The 24,824-nt window shown below is 38.5% G+C and overlaps 1 protein-coding gene across 1 annotated transcript; it reads left to right on the top strand.

The window, feature by feature from the left end:
• Nucleotides 1–101: 101 nt before the first annotated feature.
• PDCD10 (programmed cell death 10) lies at nt 102–23,355 on the top strand. Its single transcript, XM_084639877.1, has 8 exons — nt 102–256; nt 7,934–8,147; nt 11,799–11,852; nt 16,315–16,432; nt 17,307–17,433; nt 19,963–20,041; nt 20,561–20,643; nt 22,872–23,355. The coding sequence occupies exons 2-8, from the start codon at nt 8,052–8,054 to the stop codon at nt 22,951–22,953; spliced, it is 639 nt and encodes a 212-aa protein (XP_084496003.1). The 5' UTR covers nt 102–256; nt 7,934–8,051; the 3' UTR covers nt 22,954–23,355.
• Nucleotides 23,356–24,824: the final 1,469 nt, after the last annotated feature.

Raw genomic sequence — 24,824 nt, forward strand, 5'->3', positions numbered from 1 at the left:
CGACACTCCGATTGGGTTAGCTCTCCCCCCGCTCCTCCTCCAACTCTTCCCGCTCCGCCCCCTCGCATTGCCTGGCGGGAGTTGTAGTTGTTTGGAACGGCACTACAGGTCCCAGGGGCCCATGCGGCTGCGGGCTGGTTCCGGACAACGCCTGGTGTGTGGTAACCGCGAGGGACGCTTCCTTCTCGGCAGGCACTTCCGGCGCGGCAGCGGACCCCACTCAAGAGCGTTAAAGTCTCCGAGGAGGGTGGGGGAGGTAAGGTACCGGGCGGTGTGTGCCCCCTTTTCGGAGGGTGAGGAGGAAGCGCTCGGCTCCCACGGGCCGGGCAGGGTCACTAGTGTGTTTTCCTAGGGCCTGGTGATTCCCTCGCGGCTACGCTGCGTTAGGGGCGTAGGACGCTTTGGAGAATCCGGGCCCCGGCTGAGGGCCTCGCTCAGAGGAGCTGTGGGTCTCCGGTGGGGCGGGGGCGGGGGCGGTATTTGAGGCCCGGCAGTTCGGGAGCCGCTGTGAGGGAGGGGCTGGTAATGCCCTAAGATGGGGAAGGGGTCTGGGATCCCAGGGGTGGGGGCGGGCATCTCCCCACCCCGGCTAACAGCAGCAGGCTGAGGGGGTCAGCCGGCGGCGGCCAGGTGTGCAGCCAGACCCGGGCCCGGAGGGGCTGCCCTTCGGCCCTGTCGCAAGGCTTCACCCCTGCCCGTCCTCTGCGTGCCGGAGGCCAAGGGGTTAGTGAATCTGTGTGGCTCTTTCCCCTCTCCCCACATTTTGAGTCCTCTTTAAGGGGGCCCGATTTTCGGATTTATTAGTTTCTGAATGGCAGGTTGGGCACCCTCCCTCACTTGTGAAAATCTTGGCCTGGATGTGTATCTCGTGTGTCCTTGGCATGTAATATTTTAAGAAGGGGCTTTGGTTTGATTTACAAATGTAGGTTTTATAAAATATTTACATACTCAAATGATGGGAGTCATTCATAACTTCCCTTTGCTAGTCTTTGTAACTCCAATTTTGCAGTAGTGTGCATGAGAAACAGAAAGTGAAATGGACCTATTTGTTATTCAAGTTGAATAAAATGCAAAAAGTAAACAGCGTAAAAGCTGATGTGTTTTTCCAGTTTAATAATTGAAGAGCAACTTAAGGAAAATTTAAAACACATAGTTTGTAACCTGGCTGTCCCTTTAAACAGTACATCTGACTGTCAAGGCTGATTGACTTCCCTCCTCCAGCCTAACGGGATCAGGGCCAAGGCTCTGTTGCGTCCCTATCCCAGGAAATAAGCTCACGTGAAGAAGAGCAGTGTGCAGGTTAAAAACTTGTCTCTCTCACCAGCCGAAGTTGGTCCAATAAAAGATAGCAGAGGAGTAGCTGTGTTAGTCTGTATTCACAAAAACAATGAGGAGTCCGGTGGCACCTTAAAGACTAACAAATTTATTTGGACATAAGCATGGCACCTGAAGAAGTGGGTTATGCCCAAATAAATTTGTTAGTCTTTAAGGTGCCACTGGACTCTTCTTTTCAATAAAAGATAACCACCTTGTCACAGCCTCACAATATCAATTTACTTGGTGGGTTGTGGTATCATTGAGGTTAGTTTTACATTCTGGTTTCTAAAATATATGCTACATTTTAATTTCTAGAAGCATCTGATTAAATCACAGGGATAGGAACAATAGCTTTATATTCAAATTCCTGAGACTGCATAGGGGGAGAGAACTTGATAAAGAAACTGATGCATGCTGTTACCTTCACCATGGTCATTGCTGTGGTTGCATTGCATCCATGCCGATAATTTGTTGCTTGACTAAATGGTGGTGGTGTGATCTTTGCTAATTCTTTTAGGTTTTGTAATCATTTTAATTTGGCTAGGTACAAAAATTGGAGCCCAATTTAAGATGCCTTTCTTGTGTAAGTGATAGGTAGAGAGATATTAAAAATGGGCTATATGTTTGTCTGCCTTTTGACTGTCTGAGGTGCTAATCTCACATTGAAGTTCACTATTTCAAAATAATGTGTTGAGATGGGAGTGAATTGCAAAACTGATGAGATTCAAAACAGTTTTAATGAAGCTGACTGGTAGACTTTCATGTTTTCTGTAAATTTTTCCAGAGTAGCAGCCGTGTTAGTCTGTATCCGTAAAAAGAAAAGGAGTACTTGTGGCACCATAGAGACTAACAAATTTATTAGAGCATAAGCTTTCATGAGCTACAGCTCACTTCTGAGCTGTAGCTCATGAAAGCTTATGCTCTAATAAATTTGTTGGTCTCCAAGATGCCACAAGTACTCCTTTTCTTTTTTTTGTAAATTGTTCGCACAACTTCTTAAATGGTGGGACTCAGCCACATTCACAACAGTGAAGTGTACCTAATTTACAATATACACTTGCATTTTTATCACAAGTAAACCAATTATAATTATAATTGTCTATATGTTTTCTATATAAATATAACATTTATAGGTTATAAAATACCTGATTTATTTTTTTTTGTTGGTTTTGCCATACACATACAACTTTTTTTTGGAATAGCTTATTGCCATACAGTTTCTCAAGTATAGCCTCTGCTTAGGTGGCTCTTTATTTTTGGAACGTTTTTTGGGCAAGCCCATTTTGAAAATTTAATGGGGTATTATTTCACTTTCTGATAACATTTTTTTAGTACCCTGATAAATGAAACTGCTTGGTGTGTGAGGCAGGGGAGACCAGAATCTATACAAATGAGTGCATGTTCCTTTTTTATTTTATTTTTGCCCAGTTAGACTAGCAAAGTTTTAGTTACAGTGGTTTAACTTTTATTGATCTCATCATTTTTATAATGTAAATCAGTGGTCCGGTAAATGTAACAATATTTGCTCTACATAAACTAAATTTTCATTCTTTAAAAGAAAAGATCCTTCAAAAGTGAACTGATCATCAGGTTTGTCACAATTTTTCCTAAAATAAACAAAAATTGTTTAGTATAGTCGTTTATATTTTGGTTAATCATTTAGAAACTCAAATATAGTTAAGTTACTCATAAAGTTGGAACATGATTAAAACAAACCACATTTTACTATTTTTCATCAAGTCGCAAACATTGCCACCTGTCTTCACTTGGTGACTGGATTAAGCCCTTCCTGTTAGGAAGTTTCTGATTACTCTGCGGATAAAAATAGATAAGAGCCAAACTGCCTGATTCCATGAATACAGGATAGGATCTAGTCAGGACAAATGCTAATTTTTTTTCTATTGAGTTTAGGCCGGTTACAATTTGTTAGTCTCTAAGGTGCCATAAGAACTCCTTTTCTTTTTGCGAATACAGACTAACATGGCTGCTACTCTGAAACTAGGGTTGTTGAGGGTTCATTGTTCCTCAACCTGGCCTTTTTTGAACCCTTATCTTTTTTCTGTCTAGAGAAAGTGAGGAAGAACTTGCTGCAGATTAGCAGTGCTTCCCATAGTCAGGGTAGGATGGTGGCTTCTCTGAGGAAATTGTTATGCAGCCTCTGCTCAAGAAACCAACACTTGACACTGGGAATCTGCTAAATTATTGTCTGATGTCTAATCTTCCGTTTTTGGAAAATATTATAGGGAAAGTTGTGCGGAGACCATTCTGAGTACCTAGATACCTCAGATGATCTTGACTTGAGACTGTACTGGTGGTATTGGGAGACCTCTTGCTGGTGATAGATGAAGATTTGTCTGCATGCTGATAAATACGTGCTGCTTTTTGATGTAGTTGATCATGAGGAGTTGATGGGATATAGCCTCATGTTTTCTGCATTTTTCTAAAAAGTGATGTCAGGCAACTGCTTTTCCATACCCCAGGGTGCTGTCATGTAGAATTCCACAGGGTTCTAACCTATCTTCCCACTTGGGAAGATTATTGAGGCGGTGTATGATATGTGGTGTTTTTAGTATGCTAATGACATACAGCTTGAAACTTCCTCTGCTTAGCTTAATGTTTGGAGCATGGATGGAAATAAGCTGCTGAAGTTCAATCAGGGTAAGACAAAGGCAATGCTGGTAATTTGAGGGAAGCAGCCAGAAGACAATTAAAAATTATCATGTCTCTCTTATTGAGGATTGGTATATTCTGTTTGTAGATCTTGCAAACTGGAGTTGATGGTAACAGTGTCTAGGAAGACATTTCCCCCCCTTTTTTGCTTAGTTATGAGATGGACCATTTTGTTTGGATTGCTACTGCAATCTATGCCTTTGTCACTTTAAGGTTATAGAGATGCACTGTACGCTGTCAGCTGGCAGGATGCAGCAATCTGCAATTTAAGTGGTGTACCTTGTATGGGACACATGACATCAGTGCTTCGTGATATGCACTGAATTCTTGGTTTTCAGGTGGAGGTTAAGGTGTTGGTTTAAAGTGCTTGCATTGAAGCTCTCCTGTATAAAGGAGTGGGAGCTGGGGCAGACATTTTTTTATGAGGGGCTCAGCATTGGAGCATGCCTTTTTTCCCCCCTTCCCTTTAGGCCTGCAGTCTGAATAACCTGATTTTGTTAATCTTTAAGGTATGCTGTAATGCCTCTCTAATTATCCAGGATTTTGGGGTGGGAGCAGCACAATAAAGGCAGCTTTTTGCAATGGTATTGTTAGGATTTGGTTTTTATTGTAGTAGTAGGCTATTTTCCTGGTTTTGGAGTAAGGATAACCTGCTGATTTTACTTCTGACTTGACTGTATGTTTAATTTTTGGCAAATTCATCTACGGATTAGAATAGGTGTGTTTGTATAGATGTCTGTGTGCTTATATAAGTGAGCTGTAGCTCACGAAAGCTTATTCTCAAATAAATTTGTTAGTCTCTAAGATGCCACAAGTATTACTTTTCTTTTTATGTATAATAAGACTATATAGTAAGGTCCTCCATGGAGGCAATGTTCTAAGTTTTTTGTAAATTCAAATAAAAAAGAATCTGAACTCTGTTGGAAATCTAGAATTTCCATGAGCTCATGGTAGCTGTGCTTGTAACTGAAGTGGGTTCCCAAGGTGTGCCAGAGATTTCGCATCCTACCTCATTTCCATTATTATGAGCCATAGACCACTACTACCACCACATATACTAAATGCATTGTCCTGTGAATCCTCAACCACAGGGGTTCTCAAACTTCATTGCACTATGACCCACTTCTGGGGTCATGTAGTAATTTCTGTTATCGGGATCAATGCCTGAGCGTGTCCAAGTCCCTGGTTGGGGGAGCCAAAGTCAAAGGGGGGCCTATAACCCCAGCCCCACTGCCCAGGGCGGAAGCGCTCACACTTCGGCTTTGGCCCTGGGCCCCAGCAAGTCTAAGCCAGCCCTGGCAACCCCATTAAAACCCACTTTGGGGTCTTGACCCACAGTTTGAGAACTGCTGCTCTACCATACTGGTTCAGAGATACAGCATTCCTTCAGCCCACCTTCCTGCTATGGGCCATAGATGATAACATTATATCTTATTTTTCGTATACAGTTGAGTCAATATACTTCCTCCTCCACCACCATATTATGAGCTGGAGGGCCAACTTCAGCTCAACTCCTTGGAGCAGAGACAATATCCTATGTTTTTGCAGTGCCAGGCGTGCACTTAGCTCTCTAATTATCTTCGCCAGAATAGGAAGTTTGAATATCTCTACCCTAGGTTTTGTACTGGCTGTCATTACCATTCTAAATACTTGTCCTTTTAGATTGGCATAGGTAGTCCCTAAGTGACTTCTTAGATTCTTTGGCTGTTTGGGTAATAGGAAGCTCTACTTGGGGTAGGTTTTTATTTTATTTTAGGGAGGCTGGGATTATTCGTTTAAATGTAATTGTGGAAAAGCTTCTATCAAGAAAGTCTTGCAGCATATCCTGAATATGGTCACTGAATAAGCTTCTAATATCCTCTGGAAGTTTGTTCCTCAGCTAAATCCCCTCAACTGGGAGTGCCTTATCTCCTGTTCACCTGCTTGATTCTGTGCTTTGTGATCTGCATTGTACCAGAGGAATGCAGCTGTCTTGATTGTTCATGAACACAGAGATAGTCTCTACTGTAGCTGAGATCTGCTCCATTAACAACTTTAAAAGTTAGAATCAAGTCCTTGAACTAGCAGCAGAAGCAGATTGAGTCAGTGGAGGGACTGGAATACAGGCTTGAATGCACACTGGTTTAATCCTTGGAGGAGGCAGACATCTGGAGTCTTTGTACTGTTTTCACATTCAGCGTCTGGAAAATGCACTGTATGTATCCTGTTCATCCTCTACATATGTGTTGAGAGTCCCTTTCTTTAGATTTAACTGAGGTCCTCCTTTACCCCATACACTCTATATGTATTGGCTACACGGCACAGACTATACTTAAGCCTGAGCATGCATTCTACATGCAAAAAAGCCAGTGATGAGCTGGTTTGAATGCAGACTGCTTGTCAACCTTTCTTGTGTCTCAGGCAGTGTACAACTGCCAGCTTGTGCTTGCCATTTCCCTCAGATCAGTCACTAAGGCCACCTCTACACTACAAAGTTTTGTTGCCCACAGCTGTGTTGGTCAGGGGTGTGAAAAAACCCTCATCTCCTAGCCAACACAGTTATATTGGCAAAACCCCTGGTGTAGAGACAGCTATGCTGACAGAAGAGATTCAGTACCTTTTAAGATGATATCTCTCCTAAAAATAATATAAAATGTTGCATAACAAGATTTTATAACACAAAAGTAAGGCATGCAAAGTTAGGTGATAAAGGAGGTATGCAACGATTCTGTAATGAATAGCATTTGAGATTCTTACTGTCATTCTGTTGTTAAGCTTTCCCGTTGGAATATTAAGATATATATATACAGCTTCGAAAACTTTGTTATATCAACACCATATTCTAAAACTGTTAACATGCAGCCCAAATTAACTTTAAAATGGGGGTTATCATGGTTGATAGAAACCAGAACATAAGACAAAGGGACAGATGAGTAAGAAAAATGGACTGATCTGTTGACCTATAATAAGACAATTAAGTCCCCTATTAAATTCTATATTTAAAAATCCCTTAATATTTGTTACAGGTTTGATGTTTGAATAAAACACCCTTTCACAGATAAATCCTCAAGTTGGAATAATATGGTACGGGTATTTACCTCTGTCATGTGGGTTTCTCATGAACCAGATAATGTAGAGGTATGAGTATTTCCCTTTCAATACAGTGCTCATATGCAGATCTCTTCAAGTTAGATGGGTTGGATAGGGTGGAGAACTTCTAAGTACCAGATTCAGTTACTGGAACAACTATTTTCCATTGAGCTAACATAGTTGCTGACACACCCTGAGTAGGAACAAGACATAAGATTTCTGTTTGTTTAAAGGCAAGATGTGATATCGAGGACTGAGCTAGCAGGAAAAAAGCGTGCAGTGATGATTGATTGTATCTTGTAATGAGTGATTATTAGGATTATATTGAAGAAAAAGAAACTAGATACATGCGTGTATAGATTAAAATGTGATTGTATGTTTTTATTTCTGTTTATAGTAATTGCGCATCTGTAAATATATATTGCCATTTCAGGTCTATAGTACATATCACTTTAAAAGTGTGCATTTTACATATGTGAATTATACTGTCTTCAGAAATCTTACGTTTCTGCTCACTAGTGGTGGTGAGAGCTTCCAACCTGAATCCTATAAGGAAAGAATCAATTCATTCTCCTTTTCCATACTTCTTTCAAGAAAAGTTGCGTATGACAACTTGAGATAAAGCTGTAGCCTTTCCAGTAGTGCCTTGCTTATCAAAACAAATTCTTGCATGGGCTACAGTGACTTAAAATTTTGGAACTTCATTAAGTAGAAATCCCATTCACTGAGGGATTCTTTTCTTGTGAACGTAATGTGTTTTTCTCTAATTATCATGTGGTACTACATCTGCTGCTTGAAACCTTTTGTAGGAACGTTTCGTCTGAAAATTGTGGCAGTAGTTCAGTGTTTATAATATGTATTTTCTCCTCCCTCCCAGGGCAATTTATTTTTCAAGTCCTTTAAGTATTCTTGCACGACGAGGAAAAAGAAGAAACACTTCAGTGAATGAGGAGTCTTTGCTTTTATAGCATTTTTCCTGAGAAGTGGATCTTTGAATGAGGATGACAATGGAAGAGATGAAGAATGAAGCAGAGACCACTTCTATGGTTTCCATGCCACTCTATGCTGTTATGTATCCTGTTTTTAATGAGGTAAGCTGTTTTCTCCTGTTCATAGTGTAATACTCTGTTCTGACTTGGAGGTACCTGAAACCAAAAGGCAAGTGGCACACTAATTAATACATGCTATTCGCCTTGATATGCAAGGATGTCCTACCAAGCCCTCAAGTCCAACATCTACCATACGTTCTTTTTTTGTATTTCTTCATCCTCCTTATCCTTGAAAGCCATCAGCAACCTTTAACATAATCAACAATTTCAGTTTTTTCTTTTTTGCCCCGATCTTTTCCTTAACTCTGGTTTTGCAGAGAGAAGGAGGACCTTGAGAGAGATATGTCAGGCTGCAAGTATAAAAAACGTAAACTTAAAGTAGCAGTAGATTTCTCCCCTCCCCCTCCAATTTTAGAAGTGAGAAAAGAGTAGAATGCAGCCTGTCTCTGTAAAGTAAGGCCTATTTTAGAGAATACTGTTCCATTGGGAAAATTATTTCAATGCTCCAGTTTGTGACTGGGGGAGTAAAGATGGGATTTAACAGCAAAATATAATTTTAAAGTAAAAGAAAATGATCTCCTGGTGCTAGAAATTAATGCATTTTGTGGTACTCGAAGCAAAGCTGAACACCTAAATGGTCTGATTACTGTTTATAAAGTTAGATTTTTTGCTGTGTTTAAGTGGTGGGAACCTGAAACAGATAGTGGTAATCAGTTTCATTACTGATCACTGTAGTGCATCACTGATCTTTTAATCAGCGTACATTTTTAAAACTCTGTGTGTAAAATGGTTGATGAATAGATCCTTTCCTGTAAGATCAGAATAGAAACAGCAGGTAATTCATGGGTCACTTCAATTGTTTCATATTCAAGACGTGCCTTAAGATCACTGTATTGACAGCAAAGGTTATCTGCAAATGTTGTATAGGTGGGAAGTTTAAATCTGAATACAGGGCTAATCCAGAAATGTGGTAAAATGAGTGCTGAATTATCACAGTTGGACATACTTTCTAGTCCATCAGTAACTAGGCAGGGTATTAAACAGCAACTATTAAAGTTAAAACATTAACTTCTCTAGAACCAGAAAAATTCCATTCAAGAGTACTAAAGGAATTGGCCAAAGAGCTCTTTGAATAATTAATGTCGATTTTCAATGAATCTTGAATCATTAACTTTATTCCAGTTCTCTATAACTTCCCTAAAGTCATAACGATATTTTAAAAGGTTAAATGGCATCCCTGGGTTACAAGGCCAGTTAGGAAGACATTGATCCCAGGCACAATCATAGGCTGATATGGGACAATCAGTAAAGAAATAAAGGGTAGTAGCATAAATAATGCTAATCCACGTGGTTTATGGAAAAGAGGTCTTGTTGGATAAACTTCGTATTTATTGATGTGATCACAAATGTGGTTGATAATGTACTTTCCCTTCTTTGACTTAGTTCCATGTGGTATTCTGTTTTTTTTTTTTTCCCTTAAGAAAAAGAAGCACCATTCAAAATTAGTGGAGCCCAAATTCAATAGATTGAAAATTGGTTAACTGCTAGATCACAAAAAGTAACTGCATGGGGAATTGTCATCTCGGGGGTATGGTGTTCCTAGTGGAGTCCTGCAGTGGTCTGTTTTGAATTATTACTAATTAGTATCTTTATCAATGATCTAGAAGAAAAGATAAAATCATTACTGGTGAAATTTTCAGGTGACACAAAAATTGGAATGATAAATGAGTTAGAAACAGATTAGTTATATGGACTGACCTGGATCACTTGGAAAGGTGGGCCTATTTGAACATTTGTTTTAATACATCCCAATGCAAGGTCATACATCTAGGAACATAGGTCTTACAGGATGGGAGACTATCCTGGAATGTAGCCACACTGAAAAGAACTTAGTGGTCATGGTAGACGACAGTTGAATGAGTTCCCAGTGTGATACTGTAGCTAAGAGGATGAATGTGATCCTTGAAGGCTTAAGGCGGGGCATAGCAAGTAGAAATAGGGATGTGATATAACCTCTGTACATGCTATTAGTGTGACTTGCTGGAATACTGTATCCAATTCTGGAGTCCACACTTGAAAAGGGATGTCGAAAAATTATGAAGGGTTCAGAAGAAAGCTACAAGGAAGATTTGAGAGCTCAAAAGCATGCCTTATAATGAGGCTTAATATGTTCAGCCTTCTTAATTTATCCAAGGTTATGAAGTGACATGAACAAGGTCTATAAATACCTACAGAAGAAGAGATCCATTAGTAGAGGAAGCCCTTTAAACTAATAGAAACAGGCATGATGAGATCCAATGGTTGGACTCTGAAGCTAGATATATTTAAACTAAAAATAAGAAGCACATTTTTAACTTCGAGGCTAATTAATTTTTTGTAACAATTTACCTAGGGAATGTGATGGATTCTCCATCACTTGAAGTCTTAAATCAAAATTGGATATCTTTTTAAGGTATGCTGTAGCTCAAACAGAAGATACAAGTGTGATGCAGAAGCTATTGGGTGAATTCTTTGGGCCTATCTTATGTAGGAGGTCAGATAAGATTATCATAACGCTCCCTGTTGGCCTCAAAATCTGTGAAAGCAGATGATGTTGCAACAATTAAACTGGCTAAAATGTAAAACTGGTGAGTGTATGTATTGGTCCTGTGACTCTATGGTCTCAATTAATGGTAAGGCTTATCTTGTTGAGGGAATAATGATCCCAGGAGAATGTTAACACTGGTAGAAATAAATATAGACAACACGCATGCACAAATTGAAACTTAGAAAAAGCAAATAACAAAAAACTTGTTACTGGCATGAGTAATTTGAGCTTAGTTCTTTTTTGCTGCCCCTGAAAGTTCTAGTTTGAATAAGATGAAAAGGACTAACATTTTCCTTGGCATAGTTTACCCTAGAAGATTAAGTATTATGCATATTCCTGCTGCTGCATGATACACTTAGTAGTCTTCATGCCTATGCTGAATTTTGTCAATCCTTTGTGATAATTGTTCACAATTCAAAATGAATTTTTACGCTCTGCAAGTTCCTAAGACAGCAATATGTGCTAATACTTAATTTTAGTTAAATAACAATATGCAACCCAGTTTTCCTGATATGAAGTATCCCATTATCTTCCCAGTATGGACCAGATTCAGCTTAGGTGATGTCCTTGAGGTTGGCAGGGAACTTGCTTTATACAAAGTGAATATTTTATTTTTATAAAGGCCCAGTTAAAACATTTTAAAACATAATTTTAATCTAAAATGTAACTTTCTATATTGTAAGGTTAATGTTAATTCTAAGTTGTGACATCTTTTCCCCAATCTGGACCATGTCTCTTCCTGCAAATACTGGAAATAGTTTAGACTTGTTCATGGGGCTCTGGGTTTTGGTCAACCTCCTTCTGTCTTTGGGTCAAATTCTCTGACTTCAGGAGCACATAGTGGAGAATCAACACTCCTGCCTTATCCATGAGCATTACAGTTTTTAAAGCTTATTTTGGGACAACAGTGTACAAAATCTTCCCCCCTTAGTGGTTGGATTTCCAAGTCTCTGTCCCACAACTGAGACCACCAACTGCGTGCTTCTTGTTTGTTCTGGCCTTCCCAATTATGACAGAGAAGGCCAAACAGAGGCTCAGAGGTAACTACTGACTTTTCCTGATTTGATGAACTTCATGTTACTAATGGTTCTAAACTTTCATTGCAGCTAGAGCGAGTAAACCTATCTGCAGCTCAGACCCTGAGAGCAGCTTTTATTAAGGTGAGAAACTAATAAAGAAAGATTAAAAGTTGTCTCTCACTCAAAAACGCTATAAATAAATGTTTGAAGCACAGTTTAAAATGTGTTTTCAGCTTTATTGCTCTATTTTCCCTTTGTGCCATCTTGTTTTAGAAGCAATATTTGGTAAGAATCAAATGGTCTACAAGGAGAGTACCCAGCTTCCACTTCTTTGGAAAGACTAATGGATTGGTCTGTCTCAAACTTGTATGATTGGTTTTAAAAGTTTGTGCTATTCTGTACTGGACTGATGGGGGAGATGGAGTTATTTTGTCATTGCTAAATGTACTGATATTAAGCACCTTTGAAGTTAAAAAAAACCTTAGTAGAGGATACTTATAAAAATCATCATTCGTATAGACTTACTGACAACTGCTACTTCACGTTAAATGTACAGTAGGAGATGGGTGGATTGTAGGTTCTGAACACTCTGCTCATTGCTTAAGACAGACAAACTTTATCTCCAGTAAATCATTTCAGTGGAAATTCTGCAAGGATCCTCTTGAGTTTTCATTCTACTGTGTATGTGATTCTCTTCTGCCCCCAGCCTCCTTCTCTTCCTCCTCCCCCTTCCCCCCCACCCCCATGGCAGGAGGTAAACTGGCTTTAGGCTAGTTAATTTTACTGCTTTTATAGATTAAACAGATGAAATCTTGCCTGGAATTAAGATGGGAAAACAATGTTGAAATTTCTTCTGCAATAGGCATGAGGTTCTGTGCTGTGCCTCTTAGGGTATGTCTGCACTACACACTAAGCCTGGGCTCTCACTCAAGCCCCACTTCTGCCCACACCCAAATCAGTCTGACTTGGGTCAGCAAGCACTTGTGACCAGAGTCCTAGAAACCTGCTAGGGCAGAGGTGGGCAAACTGTTTGGCCTGAGGGCCACATCTGGATATGGAAATTGTATGGTGGGCCATGAATGCTCACAAAATTGGGAGTGAGGGCTCCGACTGGGAGTGCAGGCTCTGGGGTGGGGCCAGAAATTAGGAGTTCAGGGTGCTGGAGAGGGCTAAGGGCTGGGGTAAGGGGGTTGGGGTGCGGGAGGGTGTGAGGGCTCCGTCTGGAGGTGTGGGCTCTGGGGTGTGCCAGGGATGAGAGGTTTGGGGCTGAGGCAGGGGACTGGAGTGTGAGAGGGGGTACGGGTTCTGGGCTGGGGGCATGGGGCCAGAAATGAGGGGTTCATGTGCGGGAAGAGGGTCCGGACTGGGAGGTGTGGGGGAGGGGGCTCTGGGCTGGGGCTGAGGGGTTGAGTTTGGAAGGGGGCTCTGGGCTGGGGGAGGGGGTTGAAGTGTTTTTTGGGGGGGGTGAAGGCTCCAGCTGGGGGTACGGGATCTGCAGTGGGGCTGGGGATGAGAGGTTTGGAGGGTGGGAGGGGGATCATGGCTGGGGAAGAGGGTTGGGGCAAGGGAGGAGGTCAGTCCGCAGCTCTGCAGCTGTGCTACCCGGCTGCCCAGAGCATTGCGCCGGCGGTGCAGGACACTGAGGCTGCAGGGGTGGGGGCTAGCCTCCTGGGCCAGGAGCTCTGGGGCTGGGCAGGAGGGTCCCACGGGCCGTAGTTCGCCCGCCTCTGCCTTAGAGGCACAGAACATTGCTTCGATACCATTGCTATTGCTTGTTAGCAGCAAATATATCATGAAAGTATTACCTCAAAAAATACAATTAAATAGTGAAATACTTCACTTGATACAGGGCTTAGAATGTGCTCAGCTATACAGAATGCTGTTGGCCATCCCTTGTCATTGGCAATAATTTCAAAGATATACTGTGGAAGTAATAGCATTTGATAAGTCTCTGTATATACCGACTATCTTGAGAAATCTAATTTATATGCTCTAAAGAGTCCATTCTATGAAGGATTTTCACTTCAGAGTCTTAGCTCTCTAATATGAGACTGGTAGTTCACTAGCTTTTAAAGTTCTTTGATCCTGTGGGTAGCAGTAGCAGGGTAGAGCATGAGCGAGGTACTCTGTGGAGTATAAAAGCTGCCCTCCAAATGTTCCAATCAGTTTCTTCTTAACCGTGGTTGGAGGAGGAGCTCCTTACAGGACACTGGCCTCGAGCTGGTCATTTTTCCAGCTTTTCATGGGATCCCAACAATGTTTTATTTGCTCTCCACCTTCAGTAACCCTGACTTTCAGTCAGGTCTGATGGTGGTTGTATTTTTGAAGTCTTTTCATCACTGGCATTTTTTTGGCATTCTAACATACATTTTTTTCTTTTGGTCAGAGCCTCAGCACTACTTCAGCGTTCTCTACTAAATGTACAATGCTCCAGTGTCAGCATTGTTCTCTGTCTATTCACGCTTGAGTCTAGATGCTCTGGCATCAGATTTGTTAGGCACCTCAACACCTTCCATCTCAATGCCTTGTTCTATACATGTCTCAGCACTTTTTCTGTATATATTGGTTCAGTGTTTTCCTCAATGCCCTTAGAGGCACAGCATAATGGTGCTTCTTTTTTCTTTATTTTAAGTAAGGCCTCTGAGAAAGGAAGATGATCATGGGTTCCAACCTTGTCAGTGCATGACGGACCAATGTCAAAAAGCTAGTGACCATGTTTTTGTTCTGACTTCCTCTAGGTCAACCCTGATGAGTAGGAGGGCCACATATGTCTGTAGATGTCACATAAAACACTGAAGAAATGGGGGAAGTACCTTCAGGCTCTCTTTGAGGCATTCCCTGGGAGACTGTTGTGAGTCCAGTACTGAGGCTGGTCCAGAATGCTTTGAAGAGTAAAATCTTCAAAGCTAAAGCCCATCAGCCAAGCCTATTGAGTACTGAGATTCAATGCCAGCACTGCCAATGTTGATGCAGACTTGGCTTCATCTTGTAAATCTACTAGGGTAGCTTCAATACCAAAGTGCTCTATCTCCTCACCAGCAAACCTGAGGATTACAACTGCACACAAGGGTCCCCAAAAAACAAAACAAAAAAACCAACCCAAAATCTTGCAAGATGATGGATTCAGAGAAACAGAATTACAGATAAATAATCCCCCCCCCCACCCCCGTGTTCCCGTCTAAAAGCTTTCCAGGTATTCTTTCTTGAGTTCTAATTAAATGCAAGCTGGTATATGGGTACAAAGCTGTGAACTCTGATACTGGAATGGAGTTTTGGACAGGCACAGAAGTTTTCCTGACTGTCAGTGCAGTACAGTGCAACATGTTGTGAGACTCAAAACATGACCTGACTGGAATAAAATAAGACAGTAGAGATATACTATCCATGTAGTTCAAAAACTAAGAGGAAGAAGTCATCAGTGAAGGTGGATGGAAAAATTGGTAGATGATGGAAAAATTAAATCCAAATGTATGACAGTTGACTTGTATAATAAAATAGTATGTCTAGGCTGCTGGTGAGGCTGCTGGTGAGAGAACTGAGTTCAAAATAAAACTGATAATTTAACAGTATATAGAAAACTTTTATTGATTACATGGATAAATATAGAATTAACATCTTATGCTTACAACAACAGTTCAGTGTAAAAACATCTCTAATTTTTGTTTGTTTCACCTTTTTAGGGGGTTCAGTTTTGTGTGTACTTTGTTTCTTTGGATCGTGTTATTGTAAGATGTTTGAATATTATGTGGTAATGATTTTGAAAACATGTTAAACAAAAATATAAATCCAAAATAAATCTTACAAAATTTCACCCTCCTACATGTTTTATTAGACCCAAGGGGTAATAACGTTTTTGTGTTTAGTGCAATTAAATGAATATTTACATTTAAGGATTATTGAGTTTAAATAACAAAATCTCTTTATAAAGGGAATGTATTGTAATAGAAGGTGGTAGGGACTAAAGTAAACACGAGTAGTGGAAAATAATTTTTAAGACAAGAAGGCGCAATAGCCATGTATGAAGCCAGTTATTGGATTATGCAGATCTGTTGTAACACCTTCAGAGAGTGTCCTCTTCTGTTGCTGACACTCCATTAGAAGAAACACTGAAGCGTTTGAAAAGCTATGAAAAAGTAATACTAGTGATATGTGAGAGTTATGATATGAGGACAAGTTGAAAATCACAATATCTGTGTAACCTGAAAAAAATACAGTTGAGAAGAATTAAATAGAAATATACAAAATGTCTTCTCACCTTCTATGTCAATATAATTTTAATGTTTTCAATTTTTATTCAGAGGGTAAAACCAGGTAAAGGGAGAGTGTGAGATACCCGTAAATGCTTTTCATGGAAATGGGTGAAATTACTTATTGGGAAAATTCCTGATGCAAAAACACTTCAGTAGTTCAAGACCCATTGATGCGATTGTGGAAAAAATGTTTTACAAAGTGGTCTGCTGTTATGAGCCTATTCAACTTCTCTAGTCCGTAATAATTTGATCTTGTATGTACAATCTGTTGTCCCATTGAAATTTAGCTTTATGCTTTAAAATGTCACTCAAGTCCTAAATATTTCTTAATCAAAATATTCTTTATAATGTAGGCTGAAAAAGAAAATCCAGGTCTCACACAAGACATCATTATGAAAATTTTGGAGAAAAAAAGTGTAGAAGTGAATTTTACGGAGTCTCTTCTGCGTATGGCTGCAGATGACGTAGAAGGTATTTATCTCTGGGAATGGGAGGTGGGAATTGCATTTAAACCCATGTTCTCTGATATTGATGGGTGTAAGCCTACTTTTTTATGCTGTCTTTCAGAGAAAAATGTTACATTAAATCTGAAAATTAGAATAGAAAATCTGTCAGTTTTCTTTTTCGGGACAGGTTTCATCTTAGCATTGGAAGTACAGGTTAATCCTGTTCTTGCTGTAATGAATCCCCTATAATAGTGAGCATTTTTTTTTACAAATCCCGTTGCAATATAGGAAAAACCATATTATAATGAGCAGTTGTGGTGGTATGGGTATTTTATTGGGCATAGTAATTTAACTTACATATTTATTATACTCTGTAATTCTAAAAGCATAATTAACCTTGCAGTGAAAATGATAAATTATTAGAACACACAGTGCATGTTATTTACTCACTATAGCATTAAATCTGCCTTTTCCACAAGTTAGGAGGCAAAATGTTCTTTCTAATATGGTGGTGTGTTTTCCCTGATAGAACCAGGAATTCACTGTAAGAGGGTTTCACTCCATTTGGTAAATTTCTTTCATACTGTATTGGATTAGCACAATGCAGTCATTCCATTCTGTGGATCTTCTGTGGATTTTGTTTTTTATAAATTACATTAAAATAATGAATGTTCTGGGTTTTTTGGATTGAGTGGATAAAATCAAGTAAAGGCATTTACAACAGACTATGCTTCTATTGATATAGAAATCCATTGCACATGCGTAATGCTGATCTGTGTACCTCTTTTAAAATACTGCTTTGAAGTACTGATGGAACTTTATGAATAGCAATATCCACAGTGTCACTAAAAATATACTTGAGGGTAAGTCTTTTCTTGTAATTTTGTTTTGCCTATCAGAGTATATGATTGAAAGGCCAGAGCCAGAATTCCAAGACCTAAATGAAAAGGCACGAGCACTTAAACAGATTCTCAGTAAGATTCCCGATGAGATCAATGATCGAGTGAGATTTCTTCAGACAATCAAGTAAGTGCTGCATTCTGTATTTATCTGCAGATCAAGCTGGAAGCCTTGACTTGGATATTAAGATATTACTACATGTGCTTTAGTGATGTAATGTGGTGCTTTCAGTGCTCCTTGAGCTTTTGGCAGAACTGTGGTCCTCTGGAGGAATGGACCAGCATGTTCAGAGATGCTGTACATTGCATCTTTGTGTAGCATGTGGAAGAAGCACAGGGGCATTAAGATGTTTTGTACTACTTTTGCTTGTGCTGCACTTGTTTTGGGCTAAATAGGACATTGGTTGCAGTTTGACTTTTCATGATCATAGAAACTAATCTTGCTTATATATTAAAAAGTAGTTTTGTTGTAATGTGTGATAAATACCTTTACAATATTTCACTTACACATAGAGACTGTGTGTCCATAGTAATAAAATATAAATCACAGTATGAATAAATATAGGACAGGATTGATTATGTAGGTAGTTTATAATTGAATGAAACTAACTAACTTATCCACACAACCGATGAGTGACTTGCCTAAGACCATAAAACAAATCAATGTCACGGTAGTAACACTGTTAATGTCCATGAAATATAATAATACTAATAATAATGCTATATGTGCTAACAGTTGTTAACTTAGCACAAGATGCAGCTTATTTGAAAATGGTTGAATCTATAGTTACATGCTTATGCTCAAATAAATTTGTTAGTTTCTAAGGTGCCACAGGCGTTCTTTTTGCTCATACAAACTAACACGACTACCACTCTGAAGCCTAGAATTACATGGTTAGCCTAATTTGATGATATAATGCTATTTAATTTGTACACTTTTTATATTTTGATTACTTGCTTTTGTTTGGTTTTTTTATGGGGATTTTGAATGCACAGATGGGGCAATACTGACTGAGAGATTTTAGAGGGGTTTGTGTAATACATAATGTATAAATCTTAGAACTCAATTTTATTGGTTTTGCGGCTATCCATACATGTTATAATATCTTGTATCCAGGTAAACGTACTTTTGTATCTAAATGTCAAGAGTTGATCTTCCCTGCCACCAACACAACTTACTAAAGTATATGTGTATGTAATGGATACTGATGGATGAAGGGGTAAATTTTCTTAATGCTGATTGGCTTATACATGCCCATGTTTGTACTGCTATTTTTAAGGCCTTTTGTACAGTACTGACTGAAAACTCCTGGCTTTATAAACAGCACTGGCTTACTATATTGGTTAACCATTCTCGATTTCTATTTCCATTGCATATGTGGGTTTGATTTGTTTTTCTCAAGTCGTTGTCTTACAGTGTGGCAGTCTTCACTTTTAGAGCTTGACATTTCAATAGAAGGGTTGAGGCAGTGCCTTTGCTTTTTATAAAAGGGGGTGGGGTGAAGGAAGATATGTTCATGTCCCAATAATACAGCAAGCTTGGGTTTGCTTGAAATTCACAAGCTAAGGGGAACAGTTATATAACTGAAAACCGCTAATGTTAAACATGAAACAAAAAGGGTCAGACAAAGATGTCATTTCTATGTGAAAACTTAATCTTGATTAGTTGGGCTACTTTCAATGAACTTTGGATTCACTGTTCTGGACTGATACAGTGATACAAAGTGTCAGCAATTTCTCAAGCAGGAAATAGCCTGTAGCACTTTATCAGAAGAGTACCTAGATCTCTGCTTTCTGCTCAGTGACTAGGAAATGGGATTATAAACATCCTGAAATGCAATTTTTAATTTTGGTAAGATAGTAGTAAAATTGCATATAGAGTGTAATTTTTGACATTTTATATAATGGTGTTTATAAAACTGTGCACACTATTGTACAGTTTTGATATAAAGAAAGTGGCACAACACAGTAACTACTCTCTTCTGACCACTCTTAGTACAATAAGAGAGATGCTAGCTGGTCTTGTTTCAAATTGATTTTAAATCCTGCAAAACTAGATACTGTTGTACACATCAGTCCTATGTGTGGGTTAGTGGCATCAAATTGCTTTCAAAGGGACTGGATGTGAACATTTTCTGCCAGGCAGTTTAATTTTTTTTGGTGTGATTGGGCAAGATACAAGGAATCCCAAACTGTTTTGAGCCCCTTGGTACCCTAAATGTAAGGCACATAATGGATGATTTTTTTTTTCATATTTGGAACAGACATTAAGGATCTAATTCTGCTATTAGATCCACACCTGCAACTACCCCTTAAGTTGCTAGGAGCTGTGTGTGCATACTGAAGGCACAGTTTGGTTCTTACTGTTAAACAAGTGAGTACAGTATATAGTATTGTTTAACATAGGTTTCCATATTATTGGGCAGATGCTAGCTCTCAGAGTCTAAGGAGCACATTAAACTTAATTTGGATTTAAGTACTATATAATCTGATTAGTTCTTTGCATTTGGTCTTCCTGCATCATATCTATATTATTTCTATAAAATTCTTTAGAAGTAAGTATCAAATATGATTTTTTTTCCTGAAAGTGATTAAAATTCAGCATTAAATTAGGCTAATTTAAAATGTTATAATTATCTTTTTTTAAATCAAATAGGGACATTGCCAGTGCAATAAAGGAACTTCTTGACACAGTAAATAATGTCTTCAAGAAATATCAATACCAGAACCGGAGGGTACGTGAATTAAGATTTCCATGTAGTATTGTATTATTAGTACTAAACATAAATATGAAAGATCTTTCGTTCTTATAGTGTAAGGGTGAGTGGTGGAATTTAGCTAGTCATTGACAAGTCAGAAGGAAGTGTAAATGAAAAGAAAAGATAGAGCAGTATAACCAACTCAAATCTGTCACTAAGGCCATATACTTTTTTCTATTTATTTCTTCCAGTATGCATGGGTTTTTAATATGTATAGATGTGTCAGTGTTGTATCATTTTAAAAATATTGTATTAAAGTATAAATGTTTCATTTTCTGGAAACGTCTGACAAGAAACTTAGAAATTCCATTATTACTTACCTTTTAATTTCAAAATCTTTTGAATTCCTGGATCTGCATGTCTTTAATTCACTCTTTTTTTTGTTTTGCCCCCTAGTCCTTTGTAGCTTGTTAGTGATGAGTTACTATAAGTATGTTGTTCTGTAAAGGTATTGAATCAGATTTTTTTATTTAATTGTGGATTTGTATTTTTTAGGCACTTGAGCACCAAAAGAAAGAGTTTGTAAAATACTCCAAAAGTTTCAGTGATACTCTGAAAACCTATTTTAAAGATGGAAAGTAAGTATGCTTTTGAATGCAGCTTCACAACAACAAATGTGTGTTTTCCCTTTTATGTGGTGTTAAATTACTTGGCCTCATATGGCCATGGCATTTGTCTATCTTCATTTCTCCGTGTGTCTGTAAAGGGAGAATAAACCCATGAATACTTAAAAATCAACACAAAGTAATCAGGTGTGTAATTTTGAATATTGTGATTCACTTTCTATAGTATATGTAGCTATGAGAACAGGACAATAGTAAGGTAAGCCAACTAAAAATCTGCACAGATATTTAATGTTTATAACTAGTGGTTTGTGAATGGCAGTTTGAATATAGATGTCTACATTTTTTATGTGTCTTCTAATTTTTCATCTATTTAAAAAAAGGCAGTTCATTAAGGTTCATGTCTTTTTGTGTTTTGGAATCCACTTGTGCCATGGTATTTCACTGTCACTTACTGTTATGAAGAAGATCTGATTTCATAGTCCAATTACATGTCTTGGAGGCAGGCGGAATCTTCAGCCAACTGGTATTGCTGGTCTTTCATTTTCCATTCTGTTGTGTCAAAGTCAACAAAGGCTGAGAGCATTGTTGAGACATTGCACCATTATATGTGGGAAATTGTCCTCAAACTACCAGTGATCACCTCCCCTGCTCCCTTTGAAATCAATGGTAGAACTGCCACGAGGATGCAGGACCCTGATAGTTTACATTTAGAAAATTTCCTTCATACCACAATATCTCCAAGTACTTTTCAGATAATATAAGCACCAGTTAGATGTAGTCTGCAGACGAATAGGAGAAGAGAAGAAATTTTGGTCAAGGACATAGCAGCAAATTTGTACTGTTGGTTAGATCTTACAGAGATAGGGATGTACTTGGCCAATATTTCTCTCATTACACACATTCACGCAAGTGAATGGAATCTTTAGTATTCATGCAGAGTCCACAATATGTTTTTTGCCAGAGCTGAAAGATTATATCTGAGGTGAACTGTATGGTGTTTCAACTACCTTTGGAGGAAGGGGAGAATCATTCTTGGTATTCCATTGTGTTTTCAGGGAATCTTTGTCTTTGAACCAGATGCTAACTGACAATGTGCGGGAATCCTGTCCCCAGCCTGAAGATGGTGACTGCAGTGCAGGGCCTTGAAGTTTCAGGGTTAAAACTATAGTTCTGAGTAGTACAGTTCTTAAGTCTGTACTAGGAATGTAAAGAACACCAACAAACTGGAGAAATAGCAAGCTTCCTATAATAATCAGACACCAGTCAGGAGTTATAAATAAGATTTTATTCAACTTTGAAAGGGTCTTCTAGTATAGGAATATGCCATAATATGCATGATAAAATATATTTGAAAGTAACAGGCTTACACAAGTGATAGAAGGCAAAATTAGCAGGGGAAACTAGAAACCTGGAATAATGATGATTAACAAAAGCTATCAGACCAAACACAAAAACACATTAATAATTTACACTTCTGTAGTGCCTTTCATCTGATAATCTTAAAGCATGGAAGAGCCAGTGCTAGGATTTGGAGAGTCTGAAAAATACTGCATGAGATCCCATCTGAGACTTGAATTACTGACTATGTTGGGATACAAGAAGTGATATAACCTGCATAAAACTGGCCATGGCCCGAAGCTAGACTTTTTAAAAGGCACGAGAAAAAAGTGCAACAATAATGCAAACAAAAAGACAGCAGTCTGACAATTATGGATTAGGGAGGTGAAAAATCCCATCTGTGTTGACCTCATTCTTGGTCTTTTTTAAGTTAAAGATGACTAAACAATGCTGAAGCAACACAGTATAGTTGCTCTGTTATATGGGGATGAGGGAGAAAATGGCAAACATCAACTCCTGTTAACTTCAGATGGACTTGTAAGTGCTCACCACTTCTGAAAATAAGGCCTTTAATGCCCACTTTCCACTTTTCTCTAGCTAGCTTTGGGTTTTTTAACTAAATTTTCAGGAGCCAAAAATACTGAAGATCCTACCATCAGTTGCTAGTATTCTTTGCATGGGTAAGGCATGCAAGACTGTGATATCTAGTCATCAGCTGTAAATTGAATGGAGGCTGCTATACTGCAAAACATCTGAATGTGCTTCACTGTGATGTTTTGCTGAGCCAGGATGCATGTAGTTGTCCAGATTTGGTACTAAAATTTATTGCATAAAGTATTTCTAAAGCAGTCTTTGTCTGAAACCGTTCTTAGTGTTGAAATATGTTTCTTTTCTTACAACAGGGCAATAAATGTGTTCATAAGTGCCAACCGACTAATTCATCAAACCAACTTGATACTCCAAACCTTCAAAACTGTGGCCTGAAAACTGTATATGTTGAGAGTTGTACTTTTCAATGGTGGATAGGATACCTTTATATGTAAATTTTAAAGTTTTGACTGTATAAATTATCAGTCCCTCTTGAAGGGACCTAATGCAGGATTTTGAATGGGATTATTGCCATCTTACACCATATTTTTGTAAAACATTGTAGCTTAATCATAATCTCACGATGAAGATTTTGCATCACTTTGCTATTATCATTCTTTTCAGAATTATAAGCCAAAAGAATTTACGCCTTAATGTGTCATTATGTAACATTCCTTATAAGAATTGTAAATATTTGGTGTTCTATTTCTGACGTTTTAACTTGAAAGCGAAAAACTACAAGACTATGTATTTAACAATATTGGTGGCAAATATTCAATAAATAGTTTACATCTGTTAGTTTGTCTGTTTGTATGTGAACAGAAAATGTGTAACCTGTTTCCCTATAATTTAAGAATATACACTAGATGTAAGAAGTAAAAGAAAATTATGTGGGTGTTTTAGGTCAATGGCATTTTAAATCACAACATTAAAAAAGGGAGCTTTCCTGTTTTCCATTTAAATCTGAGAACAAACTTTTTTGAAATGTATGACCAACTGTTAAACTTTGAGTAAGATACTAAGCTATACGTCTATTATTCAATCATAAAGACAAAACAAAGCACCCCAAAGTAGCCATTTTGTTTTTAAAAATAAAGATAGATTAAAGGCAAGGCAAGGTACACAGGTAATTTGTCAAATCTGGTTTTAAATCTAAAATAAAGCTAAAATATGTGACAGGCAACCTAGTGAGCATTTCTTTATATCCTAACTATGACATCTAATTAACATATATCTTGTAATTGCTGAGGCTGTTGGCCAACAGGTCTAGGTACACTGTTAATATTTGTTCAGGAAGGAAGCTTGCACAACACCAATCCATATCACTTCATTTTCTTTATTACTATCTTAAGTATTTAAAGTTTGAGCACTGAATTACAATACTTTATTTTTTATATGTCTCTCTATATACACACACAGCTGACTTTGTTCAGCAAATAACATTCTGAAATGTATATCCATTATACATGACAATTAGCTTTATTTTTACCCTTTCCCATGAAGAACTACTGTATTTAAAACTATCCTGTTTTAGGAAAGACAAGAGTTGTTTCTACCTTGCAGGCAGCCAATTTTTCGGTAACTGCAAGTCTATAATGGTGGTGAGGGACACACTGTATCTGATTTACCTAGAGATTCAGGAGCCCTAGAATGGGTGTTGGGCAGAAAGTTCCAAATGTTACATCAGTTAGGCTTTGTGGTGAATTTTTCAGATGTTCCAATACACTTGAGTCTAACGTGGTGATGATTTAAAGTTCACAGCTTTGGCGCAGTACAAAACATGAAAACAATCTTCATAAAAAGATTTATCTAAAAATCTCAAGCTCAACAAGTGGCTTAGATCCTCCCTGTGTTGTCTAGTTTTTGCCATGTTGATGTAAAGCATCCTTAAAACTGGTTGCTGGCTGCGGGAGGGTCAAGGTAGGTAGATACTCATGTGGCAAAAAGGCAGTGTGATGGTTCTGGGTTCATTACTTTTTGTTGGTGGAAAAGAGGCATGAGTAGACCATCCCCTGCACATCATGATCCCTAGCTGCAGTATCCAGCATTTGGTGCAGGTAGCTTACATTAGAGCAACCATTGGGTTGCTCTAACTTGCTCTGGAGGGGGCTATTTTAGCAGAGACCTAATTTAGGATCAGGGGATCATAAGTGGTTTTATAGGTACCTTTGCATCCTATCCAAATGTGCTACGCAGTTACAACAGAGTTATCAGCCTGTATGTTTGAACTGGGATTGTAAAGTACATCTTCACATTTGATAAAAACT

This window comes from Lepidochelys olivacea, assembly GCF_965140295.1.
Source record: "Lepidochelys olivacea isolate rLepOli2 genome assembly, chromosome: 9".
In the NCBI taxonomy this organism is placed as follows: Eukaryota; Metazoa; Chordata; order Testudines; family Cheloniidae; genus Lepidochelys; species Lepidochelys olivacea.